This window comes from Gadus morhua, chromosome 19, assembly GCF_902167405.1.
Source record: "Gadus morhua chromosome 19, gadMor3.0, whole genome shotgun sequence".
NCBI classification, from domain to species: Eukaryota; Metazoa; Chordata; class Actinopteri; order Gadiformes; family Gadidae; genus Gadus; species Gadus morhua.
In genome coordinates, this window is record NC_044066.1 from 15,852,603 (window position 1) to 15,871,476 (window position 18,874).

Consider the following 18,874-nt stretch of genomic DNA (forward strand, 5'->3'; position numbering starts at 1 on the left):
GCGCACACACACACACACACACACACACACACACACACACACACACACACACACACACACACACACACACACACACAGTCTGTGAGCTATCTGCCTCTCCGTCTGGACATGTGAGTGTTCTGTTGGCTGTGCTCTTGTGTGCAGTGGGGACCTGCACAGACTAGGGAGTAGGGACTGTGTTGTTAGTGGGATGGACCCGCTGTCTATTTATACAGCAGCAGTTCGCTTTGTTATGGCACAAGTTGCCATGGATACCACACCCATGATCAACTCGTACCGCCTTTGCTCGCACACACACGCACACACACACACGCACACGCACGCACGCATACACACACACACACGATAAGTAAGAGGCCGGTCCCAAAAATAGTGCTGCACATTTTCGGTGGCAGCTACCTGTTAGCTTCACCGTGACGACCAAGACAGCCATGGCAACAGCCTCACTCCCCCCCCATGGTCCTGGTCAGGTCTCAGTGGGAAGCTCAGTCTCACACACACACACACACACACACACACACACACACACACACACACACACACACACACACACACACACACACACACACACACACACACACACACACACACACACACACACACACCGCGCAACTGGACTGGAATATAAACGCCAGTGCCCACAGCAACAAACTTACACGCATGGATGTAAGGGTACCTACACTTAAGACAGCGATGGCTCATGGGAAATGTAGTTTGTATACCATGCATATTGTATACAAGTTTGTATACCATACCACCTGGTATTCAATACCTCCTCATCGCATCCCTTGTTGTCCCTTGTGTCTTGTCACCCTTGTGTTGTGTGTGTTTTTCTCTTGTGTGCGTGTTCTTCTTGTGTGCGTGTGTGTGTGTGTGTTCATGCGCCCGTCGCCCCAGGGTGCGGGGGGGCGGGGCCGTGTTGCCCGCTCTTCGTCTGACTGTGATGCTATAACACTATTGGCTTACAGTGGTGCCGCTCTTCTTCTTTAACACTGCTTGCCCCTCCCACCGGAACCTCTACTACCAATCACCCGCCGCCTCCGGGCCCTCCCAAACCCCGCCCCCTCCTCCCCCCCGCGCCATGCGCTGCGTAGGCGTCGGGCAACGTGTGGGTCACCCACGAGGAGATGGAGACCATGGCCGCTCCCTCCAAGACGGTCAGTGTCCTCGTCTTCGCCCTCTTCGTCCTCCGTCGTCTCCTTTCCTTATCATGCTCCCTCGTCCACTAACTCCTTACCTTCCTGCCCCCTTGTGTCGTCTTGCGGCCGAGTTTCACTTGTACTTGCATTGTATCCTTGTTCCCTTGTCTCCTTATTCCCTCGTCTCCTTCTTCCCATGTCTACTTGTTCCCTTGTCTCCTTGTCCCCTTGTCCCCTTGTCTACTTACTCTAGTGCTCCTGTCCGGTCTTTGTGTCTTTGATAAACTAGCGGTTCAGTCTAAGAGAATCAGAGAGAAGTCTGTGTGGCGTTGGTTGGTTCTTGCTGGTGAATGTCCGAGGTCAACGTGTCCCTTCAGTGGGATTGGAGATGATATCTTGCGGGTGGTGGTGCGGCTGGGTAATGGCTTCATTTCCGGCCCCCGTTCCAGACACTGAGCATTGATTTGTAGTCTTGCACTGCTCTTTAAGGAACAGTTTGGTACCCACTGAAGTCTGAGCCAAGCGTCACATCTGTACTTTTGTCTATACTCATTCCAGTGACTCATAATTGCCTCTAATATGAATCATTACATTTCCTACAGAAATCTCAGTCTGAGGAAGGCAGCTGGGCACAGGTACTGCACTACAAACCCCCAATACGTCTTCACTCAAGCACTAACTACTAACTAAACTCACATACTGGCCATACTCTGAAGTATAAAGACATACTGGCAATACTCTGAAGTATAAAGACATACTGGCAATACTCTGAAGTATAAAGACATACTGGCAATACTCTGAAGAATATTGACGTACTGGCCATACTCAGAAGTATACACACACATAATGGCAATACTCTTTCCTTGAGAGTATGACCCTTTCAGATATCCACTGTGGTCATGCAAGAGGATCAGAACAAACCACAACAACAATTGATCACACTCAATGTTTGTAATCCCCTCTCTTGTGCTCTGCACCTCCACTCATTCTTTCCGTCGTCCTTCCCTGCTCGTTTCCTCCCGTCGTTGCCGTGGCGACGGGCAGACGCTGGCCTACGGCGACATGAACCACGAGTGGATCGGCAACGAGTGGCTGCCCAGCCTGGGCCTGCCCCAGTACCGCTCTTACTTCATGGAGTGCCTGGTGGACGCCCGCATGCTGGACCACCTCACCAAGAAGGACCTCCGCGTGCACCTCAAGATGGTGGACAGCTTCCACAGGTAACGTGCGCACGCACCTCAAGGGGTGTGTGTGTGTGTGTGTGTGTGTGTGTGTGTGTGTGTGTGTGTGTGTGTGTGTGTGTGTGTGTGTGTGTGTGTGTGTGTGTGTGTGTGTGTGTGTGTGTGTGTGTGTGTGTGTGTGTGTGCGTGTGTGCGTGTGTGCGTGTGTGACGATTGGGGAGAGCGAGGCTGCTGCAATGGCTGTCACGGTCGTCATGGTGAAGCAAACGGGAAGCTGCCAAATTGTTGGAGGATGGTTGGAATATCTTTGTGTTTGTGTGTTTGTGACAGAACGAGTCTGCAGTACGGCATCATGGGACTGAAGAAGCTGAACTACGACAGGAAGGAGCTGGAGCGACGCAGAGAGCACAGCCAGCAGGAAACACGCGGTGACCATAATATGCACGCAACACGGCGTACCGTACTGACTATAATATACCGGCAACACGCGGTACCGTACTGACTAATATACACAGGGTACCGTACTGACTCTAATATATACGGTGTACCGTACTGACTCTAATATACAGGAAACAAACGGTACTGTAGTGACTTTAATGCAGAGGCAACACACGATACTGTAGTGACTATAACATCAAGAGAGAGAATAACTCAATTTGTATATAAAAACTGATTTTAATAACTGGTAACTCCCTTCCCTAACTTCCATATGTACCGCCTCCCCCCCCAGACGTGCTGGTGTGGAGCAACGAGCGCGTGATGCGCTGGGTGCAGAGCATCGGTCTCCGTGACTACGCCAACATCCTGCTGGAGAGCGGCGTGCACGGCGCCCTGGTCGCCCTCGACGACAACTTCGACTACAGCAGCCTGGCGCTGCTGCTGCAGATCCCCAACCAGAACACTCAGGTAACCCCCCGCTCGGTGACCTTTGACCCCAGGGTGGCCAAGATGACAGCGACCAATAGTTTTGAGTCCACACACCAAACACACATTGGGACGATTATAGACTTATTGATGTTACAAAATATCCGGTAAACCAATCAGCATTCAGCATTCCAATCAGCGTCTTTTCCTTGGACAGACCAAGGAAAAGGCGGACTGTGGGGTTAACCGTCACAGAGAGTATTTAAACCGCTGTTGGACCCTTTAACCTGAGACAATATGTCCTCCAGAGTGGTGGTCCAAAGAGGAACTCCTCCAGGAGGAGCAGCTCGGGCAGCTTGGTCACCGTTTACTTCTTTAAGGCTGTGGGGACGGAGGGGAATCGAACCCTCTCTCTATCTTCTGATAGATGTAGCTATTGTATGTCCCTTTGGATAAAAGCGTCTGCTAAGGTAAACGTAACACAGCTCCGTGCGTTGCCCTGGAAACCTCCCTGGACGTCGGTTTCGGTCCGCCCCCTTGTCCTGACGGTTCGGTTCTGCCCCTGTGTGTGTCGCTGAACCCCAGCGTGTGGAGGAGTCGCCCACAGCGCTGTGGTCCCTCACACTGTCTCCCTGTCCCCTCAGGCACGTCAGATTCTGGAGCGCGAGTACAACAACCTGCTGGCCCTCGGCACGGAGCGGCGCCTGGACGAGGTGAGGGGCTGGTCTGTCTTTACCTGCTGCGCCACCGACCTGTCGACTGCGCAGCACTGACATACACAACGCGGGCCATTAATCCCCTGGTGACGTCAGTGTGTCTCTTTCGACGCGTTCCATTGGCCCCTTTCCACGCCGGTGTTAGCTCCACATTAGCATTAGCATACAGTTAGCAATGATTCTTGTTCGGCACGGACCAACACCACAGCCCATGTGACTGCAAAGTGTACCAACGCAGGGGGGCCGAGTTGAAACAAGCAGGATAGGGTTAGGATAGGATAGGGTTAGATCACCTTCAAGCTGAGTTATGGGCTTTCATTGGGATGGAGGCTGTTAACTATGGAGCTAAGCACACCTGCCTCCAAGCTACCATCTGTTTGGACCCGTTTAAAGTCCTCTATAGGCCTCGCTCTAGCACTCTGATAGCCCTTCGCTGGCCCTCTATGATATTATGTATTAGCACCCTTTAGCATAGCATCCATGGGTCAACCATGGTTCAACGAGGAGGTTGTTAGTTCGACCCCCGGCTCCTCCTAGCAGTCAGGTGTCCCTGGGCAAGACGCCTCACCCTGACCGACTCAAGCAGCCACTGGTCAGAAAGGGCGCCGTATAAACGCAGTCCGTTCCCCATTAACGACCAGTAACCGCGTTGCGTCCCCCAGTGCGACGACAAGGACTTCCGGGGCCCGTCGTGGCGGCGCCAGTTCCCGCCGCGGGACGTCCACGGGATCAGCATGATGCCCGGCTCGGCGGAAACTCTCCCGGCGGGATTCCGTCTCACCACCGGCTCGGGGCACTCGCGCCGCCTGCCCCCGGAGGGTAAGCCCTGCCCACTCCACTCCATCGTCTCGGCAACCTCACTGAATACCGTCCTGTTTAAAGGGCCGCCTGGTGGCCATCTTGGTTCTGGATGCTAGCTTGATTGTTAGCTGGAATATCTAACGTAAATGGCACCTAGCGGCCATGTTGGTTCTAAATGCTAGCTGGATGGGGAAACTGAGCACGCATTCTGTCTCCTCACCAAGCTAGCATTCAGAACCATCATGGCTGCTCGGTGAATAAAGCCTACAGCAAACAGTAATTGATAACAATAAATCTAAACCCATCCACTAACGACATCACAAGTGGGGTTAATGGATCAGTGGGTTGAAGTGTCTATCGACTATTGTTAAAATATTCCACTCAACATTTGATTTGAAAACGCTAATCTAACGACTAGACGCCTGCAACCGTTTGTAAATTACACAATTTATTCGAGTCCCAAGGTGAAGACTAACGCACGGCCGAGACGTATTCTAACCCCCCTCCCCCCACCCATGCGTGTGCGAGTGCGAGACTAAGTGTATGTATGTCTGTGTGTGCGTGCACGAGAGTGAGGCTAAGTGTATGTATGTGTGTGTGTGTGTGTGTGCGTGCTGGTGTGTTTGTGTGTATGTTTGTATGTGTGTGTGCGTGCTGGTGTGTCTGTTTGTATGTGTGTGTGCGTGCTGGTGTGTGTATGTGTGTGTGTGCGTGCTGTTGTGTGTGTGTGTGTGTGTGTGTGTGCGTGCGTGCGTGCTGGCGTGTGCACCCTTGACTCTGTGTCTCTGCTCTCCCCTGGGACTGGTGCAGTGCTCTATGAAGGGCTGGGCGACAGTTCTGACGACATGTATTTGGACTGGTACCAAGGTCAGCTATCTCACTAACCACCGTGTTGGGAACCCCCCTCCCCCACCCCACTAACATCACCCCCCCCGCCCAGACTGCCCCCACTCTCCTCTGAACACCAGTGTAGCCCCACCCACCCCCACAGGTTGATTCCTCATCATCCTATCAGTGCCCACCACCCTAACGTCCTCCCCACCAGATCACCACCTCCCCACTCTGAACACACGGGGGCGCTGGTGTAGGTCCCCTACCCACAAGTGAGTCCTCATTAGCCTATCAGTGTCTTGGTAACGGATCTTGAAGTGAAAGCAGGATAGACCGTTTTTTTGTATTGATTACCAAGACCGGTTTTGACCTTTAACGCATGGTGACGATTTGAAACAAGTAGAATAAGGTATACTCTGTAGAATAGGTCATGATAATCCTCAGTTCTGACACGCCCTTTAGAAACAGAAGTAAAAGTAGAAAACTAAATGGCTGACATGTGGGCTGATGTGAACGTTTCCAACAAGTCTTCAAACTAAATGTTAAGTAGCTTATCTATCCCCCCTCCCCCCCCCCCCCCCCCCAAACCCAACCCTACTCCTTCCCTTAGTCTGTTAAAAGAGAACAAGGTTAAAAACAAAAGGATAAGCAGTTATGTTTTTGTTTTGGTGCGTCTGGTTTGAACCAGTATGTCCTCGGGTTGCCTGCATGGTGGAAGACATCCCACTGAGTTCTCCTCTAACAAAATGGCGGCCCGCGTCCGCACACAAGACACGCCCCTCCTCTGTGTTGTCATCTCCCGGTGGGCGTGGCCTTTGGCTACGCCATCTTGTTTGTGTTGTTTAAAAAAAAAATGAAATGACTTTTGTTGTCTGAGTGGTAACATGGCTGTGAGAAGATGCCCATCTTGTCCAAGGTTATTTTTTTTGTTAAGACAATTTATGATGAAATTGTAAATAATTATACTTAAAGAAAATAGTGTTTGTTATGTGTTGGACGGGGGCCATTTTGCTGTAGCCACATCCCCGCCAGCTTTTTTGACCCTTGACAGTGGCCCTCGATTCCAACAGTGGCCCTCGAACCCCACAGTGGCCCTCAAGCCCCACAGAGGTCCTCATTCAAATGATCTCTAAACGACCGAGAAGGCGACCACTAACTAACCCTCTCTTCCTCCCCCCTTCCTCCCCCTCTCTCTCTCTCCCTCCCTCCCCAGTGGGGCCGTCCATGGTGCAGCGTCTGGACAGCTCCACAGTAAGAACGTACTCGTGCTGAGGGGAAGGGCCCCTGGCCCCTGGTCTGACCACCAGCCTGTAGGTCCCGCACACACACACTAGTGAGGGGACTCGGTCACATTCGTCGCTTCAACGCGACTTTTTCTCATGTAGCGATGCCGCCAGGCACACATTGACAAAACGAGGTACTTAACGTGAATGGAGGTTCACGTACAGAACAAATTGATCTGAACCTGAGATTGTAAAGCGCTCATTTTCTCTCTCTCTCTCTCTCTCTCTCTCTCTCTCTCTCTCTCTCTCTCAGGCCGGAGCACACAAGTGTAAGAGTTGCATTGACTCGACGAGTGTAGCCGAGGCCAAAGACTATCAGATGAACAAGTTTAGGCACACACAGAAGCGCATGCATGCAGTCACACACATTCAAGCTACACAATGATTTAACGGTGGTCTTCGTTTTCAAACGTCTGTTTGGTTTGTTTGTGGTTTGGCCGGCCGCGCATACTCTGAAGGTGCGTTGGGCTAAACATGTAGTTCATATATTTGCTTTAAAGGGGATTATTTTATACCACCAGGTGTGAGGGTGATTAGTCCTTACAAGCTGTTTTGGAAATCGGCCTCTTCTGGCATCACAAGTGGGCGTGTCCACCTAGATGTATGACGGATAGATGGGCAAAGTTTGCTACGGTCCACTGGGTAGGCTGGTAGACTGATCCATCCAGCACACATCAAGGTGGACACGCCCACTTGTGATGTCAGAAGAGGCCGATTTTCAAAAAGGCCTGTAATGGTTAATCACCCTCACACCTGGTGGTATAATGTCACCTTTAATCATCTCATTTCATATCAGGAGTCAAAACGTTAAACTCGGACGTGCCACCATTCCCACATTCACAAGATAAACACTATTCCCCCACCTTCATCACCCCCCCCCCCCCCCCCCACCAGACCAGCCACGACGACCACCACTAACCGCTCTGTGTCTCCCGCCTCTCTCCCCAGCTCCAGTTCTAACCTCCTGACCTCTGACCTCTGACCCGGGCCGTCCGGCCTGGTCTCGTCAAGCCAAACCGGGAACAAAACAAAAAAATAAATAAAGAACTCTCTGATGACATGCACTGCCAAGAAGCCCACCCCCTAACCGCCAACCACTGTCCTCCCAAACCCGTCGTCATGGAAACCAAGACAGCGGCCCTGGAGGCTTAGCGTTGGACGGGGGGGGGGGGGGGGGGGCGGGGGGGTCGTCTCCACCCACCCAGCCCATTCGTCCATCCGTCCCCTCCCATCCCAGATGTTGGTGCTATACCTTCCCCCCCCCCTCCCGCCACATTTGTACCTTTTACATGTACAGATACTCGTGGATGCATAACGTTACGGTGTACTACTGACAGATGTGTAGGGGTTGGACTGTAAATGAACTATAAATAATGCTGTTTTTAAATGTAAGTATATAGATATAAATATATTATATACATATACACATCTATGTTGAAGAAGAAGGATATTGGGTCAGAACCCCGTGGTTGGTAGGTTTTAAAACATGCTGCTCTTTAAAACAGTCTTAACACGACCGTGGCACCCCCCCCCCCCCCCCCCCCCCCCCCCTTTCGCCACACTGAGTTTCACACTCAGCTGTCGTGCTGCTGATGAAGATGAGGAGGACGATGATACTGTGACAGGTCTGGATGTCTTTCGCGCACCGCTCAGACCCAGAGAAAAACCGTGAAAGCCTGACCCCTGCTGGCCAATGACAAAATTCCAAGCCTCGTCATATTTTTTATTTTACGGATGTGGTAAAAAAAAATATAACAGCTACAAAGTGTGTTAAACAAGAGATGCGCTGATTAAAAAAAATTAAAGTCTGGAATTGACGTCACAAGTTGCCACGGAGATCATGAAAAAATGGACGTTACTCAAAATGGACATCGCACAAACTTAAATCTCAGAGGAATTCCCAACAAGCAGGACTGTGTTCGTTAAAGGGATGCGACGTCCTTTAATGAATTGGTAAACACACACACACACACACACAACGAAAAGACAGCGGTGTGAATCCTCCGGAGAGGGCGACCGCTCAGACCCATCGTGTGCGTAGCGTGTATATGAAACATGTTGAACGTGAGGCGACCGAACCGCAAAACCACCCCTTGGGCTTGCTGTGACTTACGTCGGTGTTAAACTGTCGAAAGCTTTGTATTTTTCTCGTTTTGGGGGTCAGGGTTGCCAGGGTGACCCCTACGACCTCTCCCCTCTCCAGTCTGTCTTTCGGTTCATTTCGGACGGACTCCTTTTTCGATCGGAACGGGTTTACGACATCCGCGATTTGCACGAACAACGACTCATTTTGTTAAGTGTCAAAGGTTTTTCTGTTTTTTTTATTTATTACCTGTACTTTGGTCAAAACTATGTGGTGAGCGAAATACATTTTCATTGTCAATAAACTACTGTCAGTTGACAACTAGTTGTAATACTTTCAGCGCTTAAATCATTTTTCTACTCAAAACTTTGACTTTGGCACAAAATAGTACGTGTGTGTGTTTGTACAGACTTGATTGATGTGTAAATCTGTACAAGACGACAAGACTGATCGCCAGAGGTCCTTAGCAGCACAATAGACCGACTGAAGGTTCAAGGTATCTGATATCACCACGATATCTCCTCATATGCACTGAATGGTCCATTTTTTCTTTTTGCTCTTATTTTGAAAATCAAGAGCAATCCGTGCAGAACACTGCAGTGACCGCAATGTGTGGATGAATACAGATGTTCTCACGTGTTGAGCTGGGGAGGGCCCCTGGGAGTCTATGCACTGGGAATACTCTTCTCAATGCCATTAGAGGGATAGGGGCCTCTGGGAGTCCTCTCCCCAGGGCCCTTAATGTGCTGGGGGGCCCCCTGGGAGTCCTCTCCCCATGGCCCTCGGCGTGCTGGGCCCCCCTGGGTCCTCTCTCCAGGGGCCCTCATAGTGCTGGGGGCCCTAGGGCTGCTCGGACCTGCTTCTCGATGTCCTTGAACACGTCTGGGTCCTCGATGGTTGGAGAGATCTGGCAGAAAACACACCGTCATCGTTCATGGCAGATCCAGATTATGCCTCGCAGTGTTCGTCATTTGCATTGTGAGCTTGGTTAGAAGAGTCGTAATGCACACAAACCACAATTATTATCGCTGCACAAACAATAGATATGTTTACGACATAAAATCATCCATTTCTTCATCCATTTCTTTCTTGCAGTTTGGAGAGAGACTACACAGTTTGGAGAGAGACTGGTGAGCCCGGACATTGTGAGTCTGCTTCCCCCTCACTTCTATACAACTCATAAGTGATACAAGAAAGAATGAATCCATTCATTCATTCATTCATTCATTCATTCATTCATTCTTTCTTTCTCGAATCCCTTAGTTGTATGGGAGTGAGGGTATACTGATGACTAGGTAAAGGAGAAGGCATGTACATAATAAATGATAACCTTCAATTCATATTTATATTACGATTTTTTTACTTTTACGGGTTTGGTAATTGAGGAGTAGGTGATTGACAGTTAATTCAGAAGTGGGTAGAGGGACTGATGTGGAAATGTGGGGGATGAAACCCAGAACCTTTCGGGGCGGGAGTCAAAAGCGAAGAAGCAAAGTTTCGGCACGGTGCGATTTACATACAAAGTCAATGCGAAGACGCGAATAGACGAGCAAACCAACCGACGAGCAGACTTGGCCCACCTTGTACGGCTTCCCGTTCACCAGGTCGGCCAATGCGGAGCGGGGTATCTTTCCCGACCGGGTCTTGGGGAGCCCCTTAACGAACAGAACCTTCCTGAAGGCGGCCACCGGCCCGATGGTCTCCCTCACCAGCTTCACCGCCTCCGCCGCCACCTCCTGCTGGCTCTTCTGCAGACCTGTGGAAGTTCCCATTAGTTTACACAGTGGTTCTCAAGTGGAGGGTCGCGGCCCATAACTGGGTCTCAGCAGGGGCCCCAAGTGGGCAGCGAAAGAGATACAAATTAATATTAATTATGGGCTTTGAAGCACGCTGTTTAACTGGCAGCCAAGGTGATTCGGGTGGTGGTGGTGTTGGTGAACATTTACATTTTTATCTTTGAATAAAAAGTCGCTTTTATCCAAAGTGAATTATAACACATTCACACTGAAGGTGGTGTCAACCATGCAAGGCGTCAGCCAGCTCGTCGGGAGCAATTAGGGTTGAGGCGTCTTACTCAGGGACACCTCGACACTAGGGGGCGCCAGGGATCGAACTAGATACGGTCACAAATCAACACGCTCTACCTCCTGAGCTAAGGAGTAACCAGTAACCTAAAGGACTACATGTAACGGTTTCATCTGATTAGTATATTTGAAGGCCGACCAAGGGAATACTTAAGCGTTGAATAATATACAGAGAAATAGCGAATGAATCATACTATTCGGACATGCTAATGGTTGTCAACCGGTAGTGATATTCTAATGAGAAGGCGTGGCCTCACCATTCCGGAGCACGCACATGGCCAATGGGACGACGCCTTTCAAGGAGTCGTCCAGGCCCATCACCGCACAGTCCACCACGTCAGGGTGCTGCAGCAGAGACTACAACACAGGGCACGATAAATAGAACTATAGTTGACCATTGAGCTATACTATAGCGACAATTTCATCCAAAGTGAATTACGGTAACAAGTAAAGTCGGCGACCGGTATTTCCGGAGCAGCTAGGGGTTCGAGCATGAGGGTTGAATCCCAGACCGTCCTGACGTATACATCCTTTATGAATATTATTATGGTCGGTCTTACCTCCTCCAAGGCCCCGGCGGAGAGCCTATGACCGGCCACGTTGATGACATCATCAGAGCGCGACATGATGTATAGGAAGCCGTCCTCGTCCACGTAGCCGGCGTCCATGGTGTCGTAGAAGCCCTGCGGGGAGATCCACAATGTTTTGTCCTTCTTTGCTTATCTTTCTACAATTTTGTGCGGTCCTTTTAATTATTCACTCGCCTGTTAATTATTCACTCTCCTTCTGCTGCTTTGTATTTTTAAGTTGAATTTTTTTTTTTAAAGGTGACATATTATGCCACCAGGTGAGTGTGATTAGCCGTTACAAGCAGTAATGAAAATCGGCCTCTTCTGACATCACAAGTGGGCGTGTCCACCCAGATGTACGCTGGATAGATCAGTCTACAAGCCTACCCAGTGGACCGTAGCATACGTTGCTCATCTATCCGTCATTCATCTAGATAGACACGCCCACTTACACTCACACCTGGTGGCATAATATGTCACCTTTAAATGTTGTGCAATCTTTTTAATTATTTAATTGTTCATCTGCTGCTGTGTAAAGTATTTTTAAGTTGAACATTCATTTAAACTTTGCATGCGTTTAACAAAAAAAGGCGTAGATATTTCACCATTCACATTTTAATACACTTTTTCAACGACAACTACTAATGGTTCATGATCATTTAACCTGCTAGTGATACGGTCAAATCCTTATCCTGCAATGCAAACGTTCACCACTAGATGGCGGCCTTGAACCGCATCGCGACTGTAATCGAGTGTTTGCAATAAAACGACAATTCAACAACGTTCATTTACCTTAAAAGCTGTTTTATAGTTTACCATCAAATAAAATATCAGGACAATTCGCTTGAGGGCGTTATATCTAAATGCAGGTGTCCATATTAAATGTGAGAAAATCCTTTGCCTGTCCAATAAGCTCTGATTGTTTGCCGTTGGCTGTGAGAGGGAGCAGTTTCCTACAGTATTAGAGTGAGACACTTACTGGGAATTTAGTGAAGTAGAGCTCCTTGAAGAGGGCAGCGTTCTGCCAGAGCGACAGAGCTGCTCCTGGGGGAAGAGGCAGTCTGGAGAGAGAGAGAGAGAGAGACATCAACCCTCACTGAGCCCAGACACAGAGTCTGTTTCACCCTCACTTCCATACAACTCATAAGTGAGTCGAGAAAGAATGAATTGATGAATAAATGTATTGACATGAATGCATGCAATCATTCATTCATTCATCTTCGACTCACTTATGTATGAAAGTGAGGATGAATCGTTCATCTACATTAATTAATTAGTTTAGTTTAGTTTAGATAGTTTATTTCGAACATGTGCGGGTAACACAACAAAGTGAACTGAAAAAAACAAATAAAAAAAACAAAAACAAATCCAATGAGAATAGTGAAAACAACAATAACAATAGTCAGTATAAAAAGTAATAATGTGAACCCAACATGTCCGAAAAGGAGTAGGATGAATGCATATTTAATTTGATACATGGTAGATTGACAACCATATCAAGATAATTGAGCTATGTATGTATGCATGTATGCATCCATGCATCCATAGAAAAAAATAGAGAGGCATGTGGCCTCTGGCTAGTGTTACACTCTGAGTCTAGACGCTGGGGGTCAGTGGGTCTGGACTTGACCTGGCGTGACCCCCTAGCTCTGACCTTTCTGGGGGGCGGGCGTGGGGATGTGTGTGTGTGTGTGGGAGGGGGGGGGAGCAGTAGCTCTGATGTAGGGGAGCAGAGGGGAGGTGGTTGTTTCATTCAAACCCTTTTCAGGTCAAAATGTCTAAGTCGGTCTACACCAGGACTGAAACTCTGTCCTGCCCTCTACCCCCCCCCCCCCCCTCCTTGACTTGGTGGTGCCAGCAAACGGAAAAGAGGGGTCCAATAAAAAATAGGAAAACGGACATGAGCCGATTGTCCTTGTGAAGGACAGCATCATGAATTCGGTCACCTAAAAGGATAGTTTACGTGCAGTTAGCATCGACTTTTGCACGAGTCCTGACGCATGGTGGGAACGGACAGACGAAGTGAAAACTAAATGTGAGGAGTGCATGTTTTCACCATGAGAACGAGCAGAGCCAGCATCCCCCCCCCCCTTTGAGAACAATTTAGTTCATGCTCTAAGGAAGGACTTCATTTCTTGTTTTTTCCCGTGGAAGTCTGGCCCTTCGCCCGCTCCTAATCCTGCTGTAAGAGCACGGGAATAAAGCATGTTTGGAGGTCAGTGTGGTCGAGGTGTGTGAGTGTGTGTTTTGATGGAGAGGTAATAGTGTGACCGGGGAGAGACAAAGGGAGATAGGGAACAGCGAAGAGAGAGGGATAAGAGGAGGGAGATAAGAGAGGGGAGACGGAGGAAAGACGAGAGAGAGAGATGAGAGAGAACGGAGGTAATGGAGGGAAAGATAGCCGAGGAACAAAGGATGTGGGTTTGAAGGGGCCGGGGCTTTGAAGGAAAATGCCCTGCCATCACACCACACACACACACACACACACACACACACACACACACACACACACACACACACACACACACACACACACACACACACACACACACCTCGACTTTAAAGGTTTTGAGGGCCCCTTCAACTGAAGGCCGAGTTATTCACAGATAAATGTGAAATGTTAACCTTTGATGGAAATTGCCTTTCATCAATTTGTATACGTTGTCAAAGATTTATTGAAATTCTGTCGAGAAGTGGTTGGTTAGTTGTTTACGTGTTGTGCAGACAGAGAGTGGGCGTGTGAGTCTGCCTGTGTGTGTGTGTGTGTGTGTGTGTGTGTGTGTGTGTGTGTGTGTGTGTGTGTGTGTGTGTGTGTGTGTGTGTGTGTGTGTGTGTGTGTGTGTGTGTGTGTGCGTGTGCATGAAATAGGGGTAAGCGAGCCCGGCGGCCATACAGGCCCATTCCTCAGCCTCTTACCTCACCACGATATTTCCCAGAATCCTCGGCGCCAGCGCCTGCATGTCGTCGTCCACGACTTCCACTGTCAGACGGAAACACAGACCGACATTCACGCCATGGAAACAAGCGTCACACACTGAAAGACGACGAAGGAAGCAGCGAAAACTTTATTCACTGCTTATTTTTAAATTAATCAAAAGGTTGTATCAGCGATTCTTGGCCGAAACATAAATGATCACATTCATCTGATCTTTCCTCACGATCCGCCCGCTCCATAAGCAGGCCGTCAATAAAACGCGTCTCTGTAGGCGGCCTACGCTCCGAGATCGTAATCAAAAACAAATGGTACTACCGACCACTCAGAACCAAAATAAATAGTATTCCAACCGTTCACCGACAAGGGGTGGGTGTTGTGGGGTTTTGCGCTGCGTTCATGATAGTTTTAACTGGATGCACGAAACATGGAAGGGAGGGGCGATCTGGCTCTGTTTGTTTGGGTTCTCGCTTCAAATACCAACAGAAGAGACGTCAACCAACATGGCTGATACATCCTTTAAAAGGGGTGATATCATGCCACCAGGTGTGAGCATGATCGGCCATTACAAGCCGCCTGAAAATCTGCCTTATCCTGTGTTTTAGTGACACGTGTCCGCCTAGATGTATGGCGGATAGATCAGCAACATTTGCAACCAATCCACTGGGTAGGCTGGTAGACTGATCTATCCAGCATACATCTAGGTGGACACGTCCACTTGTGATGTCATTAAAACACAGGAAAAGGCAGATTTATAAATGGCTTGTATTGGACACCTACACCTGGTTGCATAATAACACCCCTTTTAATTGATATTTTCATATTTATGAAGACTCAATATGAAGAGATGCGAATGACGGAAAACGAAATTGAGGGGCCATTGTGCCATTATGTTAGCCTTAGCCTCAGACAGCAGTAGAGAGAATGCAAACACTCGTCTCAGTTTTCTCCACAACGCGTTGGCGGTGAATGAATCAATGAGGTGGGTGAGGAAATGTCATCTCCGATGTAATGATTAGCCAGTCATGTGATGAGGATTCTTACCGTTGTAACCCGGTACAGGCTTCCCGGCCTGGCCAGCAGGGGGGGTCAGCGAGTTCCCCAGGCCGATGCAGGTGGAGGTGATGGCAGAGCCAGTTTCTGGTCAGAAATGAAGAGAGAAAATATGTATTTACTATTCAATGCTTTTCCTCTCTTCCCCTTCCAGATAACACTTCAAAAATCGTTTTTATTCAACAGTTGACATTGATTTTGAACGACATAATGTATTTATGAAAGTCAGGAAAATTGCTGTAGGGAATGTATGGAAAAGGGAATCCACGTCAATTTATGTCAGGCCAATAAAAATATCAAAGGATAATTATGAATAATGTTTAGAATTTGTGTGTTCCCCTATCTCCATCTTTTCAGTCCAACCACACAGTGTTCAGAAAGTCAAAATCACAATCCTGAATATAACAACGATGCACGTCACCTTTCTACCATGAAGACCTACTTCACTCTCCCCAACTCACTCTTCCCCCGCTCACTCTCCCCCACTTTCTCCTCCCTGCTCACTCTCACTCCCCCTGTTCCTCCTCTCCCTTCCTGCCAGCTGGTTGGCCTACATCCCTATCATTAACCCCTTCACTCGCTCTCTTCTCACAGCACAGAGGACGCTCTACCGCTGGAGCGAGGTGCAGCTCTCAGTAGCACAGCCGTAAGTGTAACTAGGACAGTGTGCTAAGGCAAGGTAAGTTAAGGTTAAGGTAAGGTAACTGGGTGTCATTTTATAGTCAAGGCAGCAAAGGCATCAATAACCACACGTAAAATAGATTTGATTTTAGATTTGAGACGATTGTACCCCGCAACTGAATAAAATATTTAAAATACAACATAGGTGGTACAGAGCGATTTTAAATTGATGGCAATCAGTTAGCATCAGCATGTACTCCAGATATATCTTGATCATTTTACTAACAACTAAATCTATCCTTAACATCTTACAAATGGTGGCTTTAAAAACAAAGTTATTACATTATTAATATCACCGGCAGCCTGTCGGCAGTCCCCGACAGCTATTCACAAAGACTGAAGACAGAGAGTCGGCGATGGACCATCTGTCAGTCTGTCGCCTGACAGAACCCCCCCCCCCCCCCCCCCCAGGAGAGACTGTGCCTGGCACTGACATGTGCGTGTGTGTGTATGTGTGCGTGCTTGTGTGTGTGTGGTCCACTTCTGAATTTGAGATTTAGATTACCCCTACCAATTAAATGAACACTTTAGACTGAAACATTCCAGTGATATCATATCCATCCTTCAGGTTCAGGTAGTTTAATCCATTGGAAATACAGTTTTGGATTCGATTGTTTTGCCATTGGCTCCCATCTCGCGTAGGAGGTCTTCTCTCCCATTAGGACGGCCGAGCGTGAAGCCGCCCCTCTAAACGAGCTCCACAAAGGAACCCGGAGCCGAGGCCAGCCGTCACGCTCGTTTGAGCGGGAAGGAGCCAGACGGAGCTGAGGCAGCCAAGAAGCTGAGACGGTCCGTACGTTTAAATATAGTGTTCGACTATAATCCTCCCTCAAGCTTCAGCCAATCACGGTACCTTGCTCGCTCAACCTCGACTGTCCTTGTACATCTCTCTCTCTCCCCCCCTCTCTTAAGGTCTCTCTCCCCCTCTCTTAACATCTAAAAGCGGTTTACAATATCGCCTTACATTCACCCATTCATGCACATTGCACACACACACACACACACACACACACACACACACACACACACACACACACACACACACACACACACACACACACACACACACACACACACACACACACACACACACACACACACACGGCGGTGTCGACCATGCACAGCGACAGCCAGCTCGTCGGTAGCAGTTAGGGTTATAGGCGTCTTGCTCAGGGACGCCTCGACACTCAGCTAGCAGGCGCCGGAGATCGAACTAGCCACCTTCCGGTTGCCGGCCGACCCCGCTCTACCTCCTGAGCCACATACCGCCCACGTACGTAGCGTAGTGCCCAACATCGTGACTCGCCATCGCCCACCGCTACAAAAAACCAACGGAGAGAAACGATAAAATATAAAAAAAAGGAGGAAAAGTGAGAAAAGGCTACATTTACATTTAGGGCATTTAGCAGACGCTTTTATCCAAAGCGACTTACAATAAGGCTAAAAAGAAGAAAGTGCAAAAGAACATGAAAGAGGAACGGTTTGGATGTGGAGCCAGCTGTCACTCAGCCGTGATCAGGGCTCTACTGCCCGTCGCCTGGGGGGGGGGGGGGAGATGAGGGGTTCAATGGCTGTCATCTCTCCCCAGCCTCATCACCCATCCCCTGCATCTTCGCCCCGGTCCCACTGAGAGCTCAGGGTACCTAGTCCCGGTGTGTTGTCGTGACAACCTTATGCACTGCATCGCTGCTGCTGGTCGCCCCCGGGGAGAGGAACCAACCAAGCGCGCGCACACACACACACACACACACACACACACACACACACACACACACACACACACACACACACACACACACACACACACACACACACACAACCCCCCACCAAGGTCAAAGGGATGAGTGACACAGGGGACATGTAGGGATGTTCAACTAGTCTTTTGTGATCTACATTTCAGTGTTTCACATTAGATTGAAATACTGATATGGATTAAAACTATCATTTTAAGCCTCAGAGTTGGAACAGTGGAGTGAAAGAGAGTTCAGGTGAAGGTCGCCGTACTAAAAGCAGCACAGCAGTGACCGAATGAATGAACGAACGCTAAAGACACACTGAGCTCATCTCTACGGTTATAATGAGTCAGCTCTCAACAAAGCATCCCTCACTTCTGAGTCCAATTAAGCCTAACCTCCAGCGCAGCTGACATAACATGAATGACGTTCACTTAAAAGCTTGATATTAATATCATATCGAATGAATCCTTTTGGGTAAAACACGCCAACTCGCAGCTGGCTGGTGTGTGCGTCACTTTAGTACGAGCCGATCAAATCCCCGAAGGATCATATGACATTCCTACACCAATATCCTGTTTCCCCTTTGAAACACTGAGGGAAGGAAGATAATCTGATGGTCTTTTCTCTGTGTCGTCTTTGAGGGAGTGTCTTATCTGCGAGGAATGACTGACTGCCTCTTCCAGGAGTTTACAATATATGCGCATACAGACTACATTTCACACGTTCATGCATCGGCCTCATTTATTTACCCATATATTTCCATGCTTTGACAACACGTCCCTTAAATTGAAATGTCCTACTGATAAAGCTTAATGGAGGTGGGAGAGGAGGAGGAAGGACGAGAGCTAGAGAGGAAGCATAAATTAGAGTGTGTGTATGTGTTACGGGGCAAACCGGCAACCAACCCGTCCTACAAAAAAA

General features: G+C 48.9%; 2 protein-coding genes across 9 annotated transcripts in view; one reads left to right on the forward strand and one right to left on the reverse strand.

The window, feature by feature from the left end:
• ppfia2 (PTPRF interacting protein alpha 2) overlaps positions 1-9,216 on the forward strand; it is a 128,162-nt gene extending 118,946 nt beyond the window's left edge. For 4 of the 8 annotated variants that reach the window (XM_030341989.1, XM_030341993.1, XM_030341991.1 and 1 more), the window contains 10 exons: positions 1,095-1,157; positions 1,742-1,774; positions 2,184-2,359; positions 2,651-2,748; positions 3,051-3,226; positions 3,829-3,897; positions 4,563-4,719; positions 5,512-5,568; positions 6,746-6,842; positions 7,764-9,216. In XM_030341989.1, the coding sequence (XP_030197849.1) occupies positions 1,095-1,157; positions 1,742-1,774; positions 2,184-2,359; positions 2,651-2,748; positions 3,051-3,226; positions 3,829-3,897; positions 4,563-4,719; positions 5,512-5,568; positions 6,746-6,804 (888 nt within the window). In that variant the 3' untranslated portion in view covers positions 6,805-6,842; positions 7,764-9,216. The remainder of the gene's footprint in view (positions 1-1,094; positions 1,158-1,741; positions 1,775-2,183; positions 2,360-2,650; positions 2,749-3,050; positions 3,227-3,828; positions 3,898-4,562; positions 4,720-5,511; positions 5,569-6,745; positions 6,843-7,763) is intronic. The other 4 variants (XM_030341992.1, XM_030341995.1, XM_030341990.1 and 1 more) reach the window with 3 other exon arrangements.
• Positions 8,525-18,874, reverse strand: part of acss3 (acyl-CoA synthetase short chain family member 3) — a 32,944-nt gene continuing 22,594 nt past the window's right edge. Inside the window, exons 10-16 of the mRNA XM_030341997.1 lie at positions 15,528-15,623; positions 14,468-14,531; positions 12,531-12,612; positions 11,543-11,665; positions 11,240-11,339; positions 10,479-10,654; positions 8,525-9,805 (exon numbers count right to left, since the gene is read on the reverse strand). Of these exons, the coding sequence (XP_030197857.1) occupies positions 9,722-9,805; positions 10,479-10,654; positions 11,240-11,339; positions 11,543-11,665; positions 12,531-12,612; positions 14,468-14,531; positions 15,528-15,623 (725 nt within the window). The 3' untranslated portion in view covers positions 8,525-9,721. The remainder of the gene's footprint in view (positions 9,806-10,478; positions 10,655-11,239; positions 11,340-11,542; positions 11,666-12,530; positions 12,613-14,467; positions 14,532-15,527; positions 15,624-18,874) is intronic.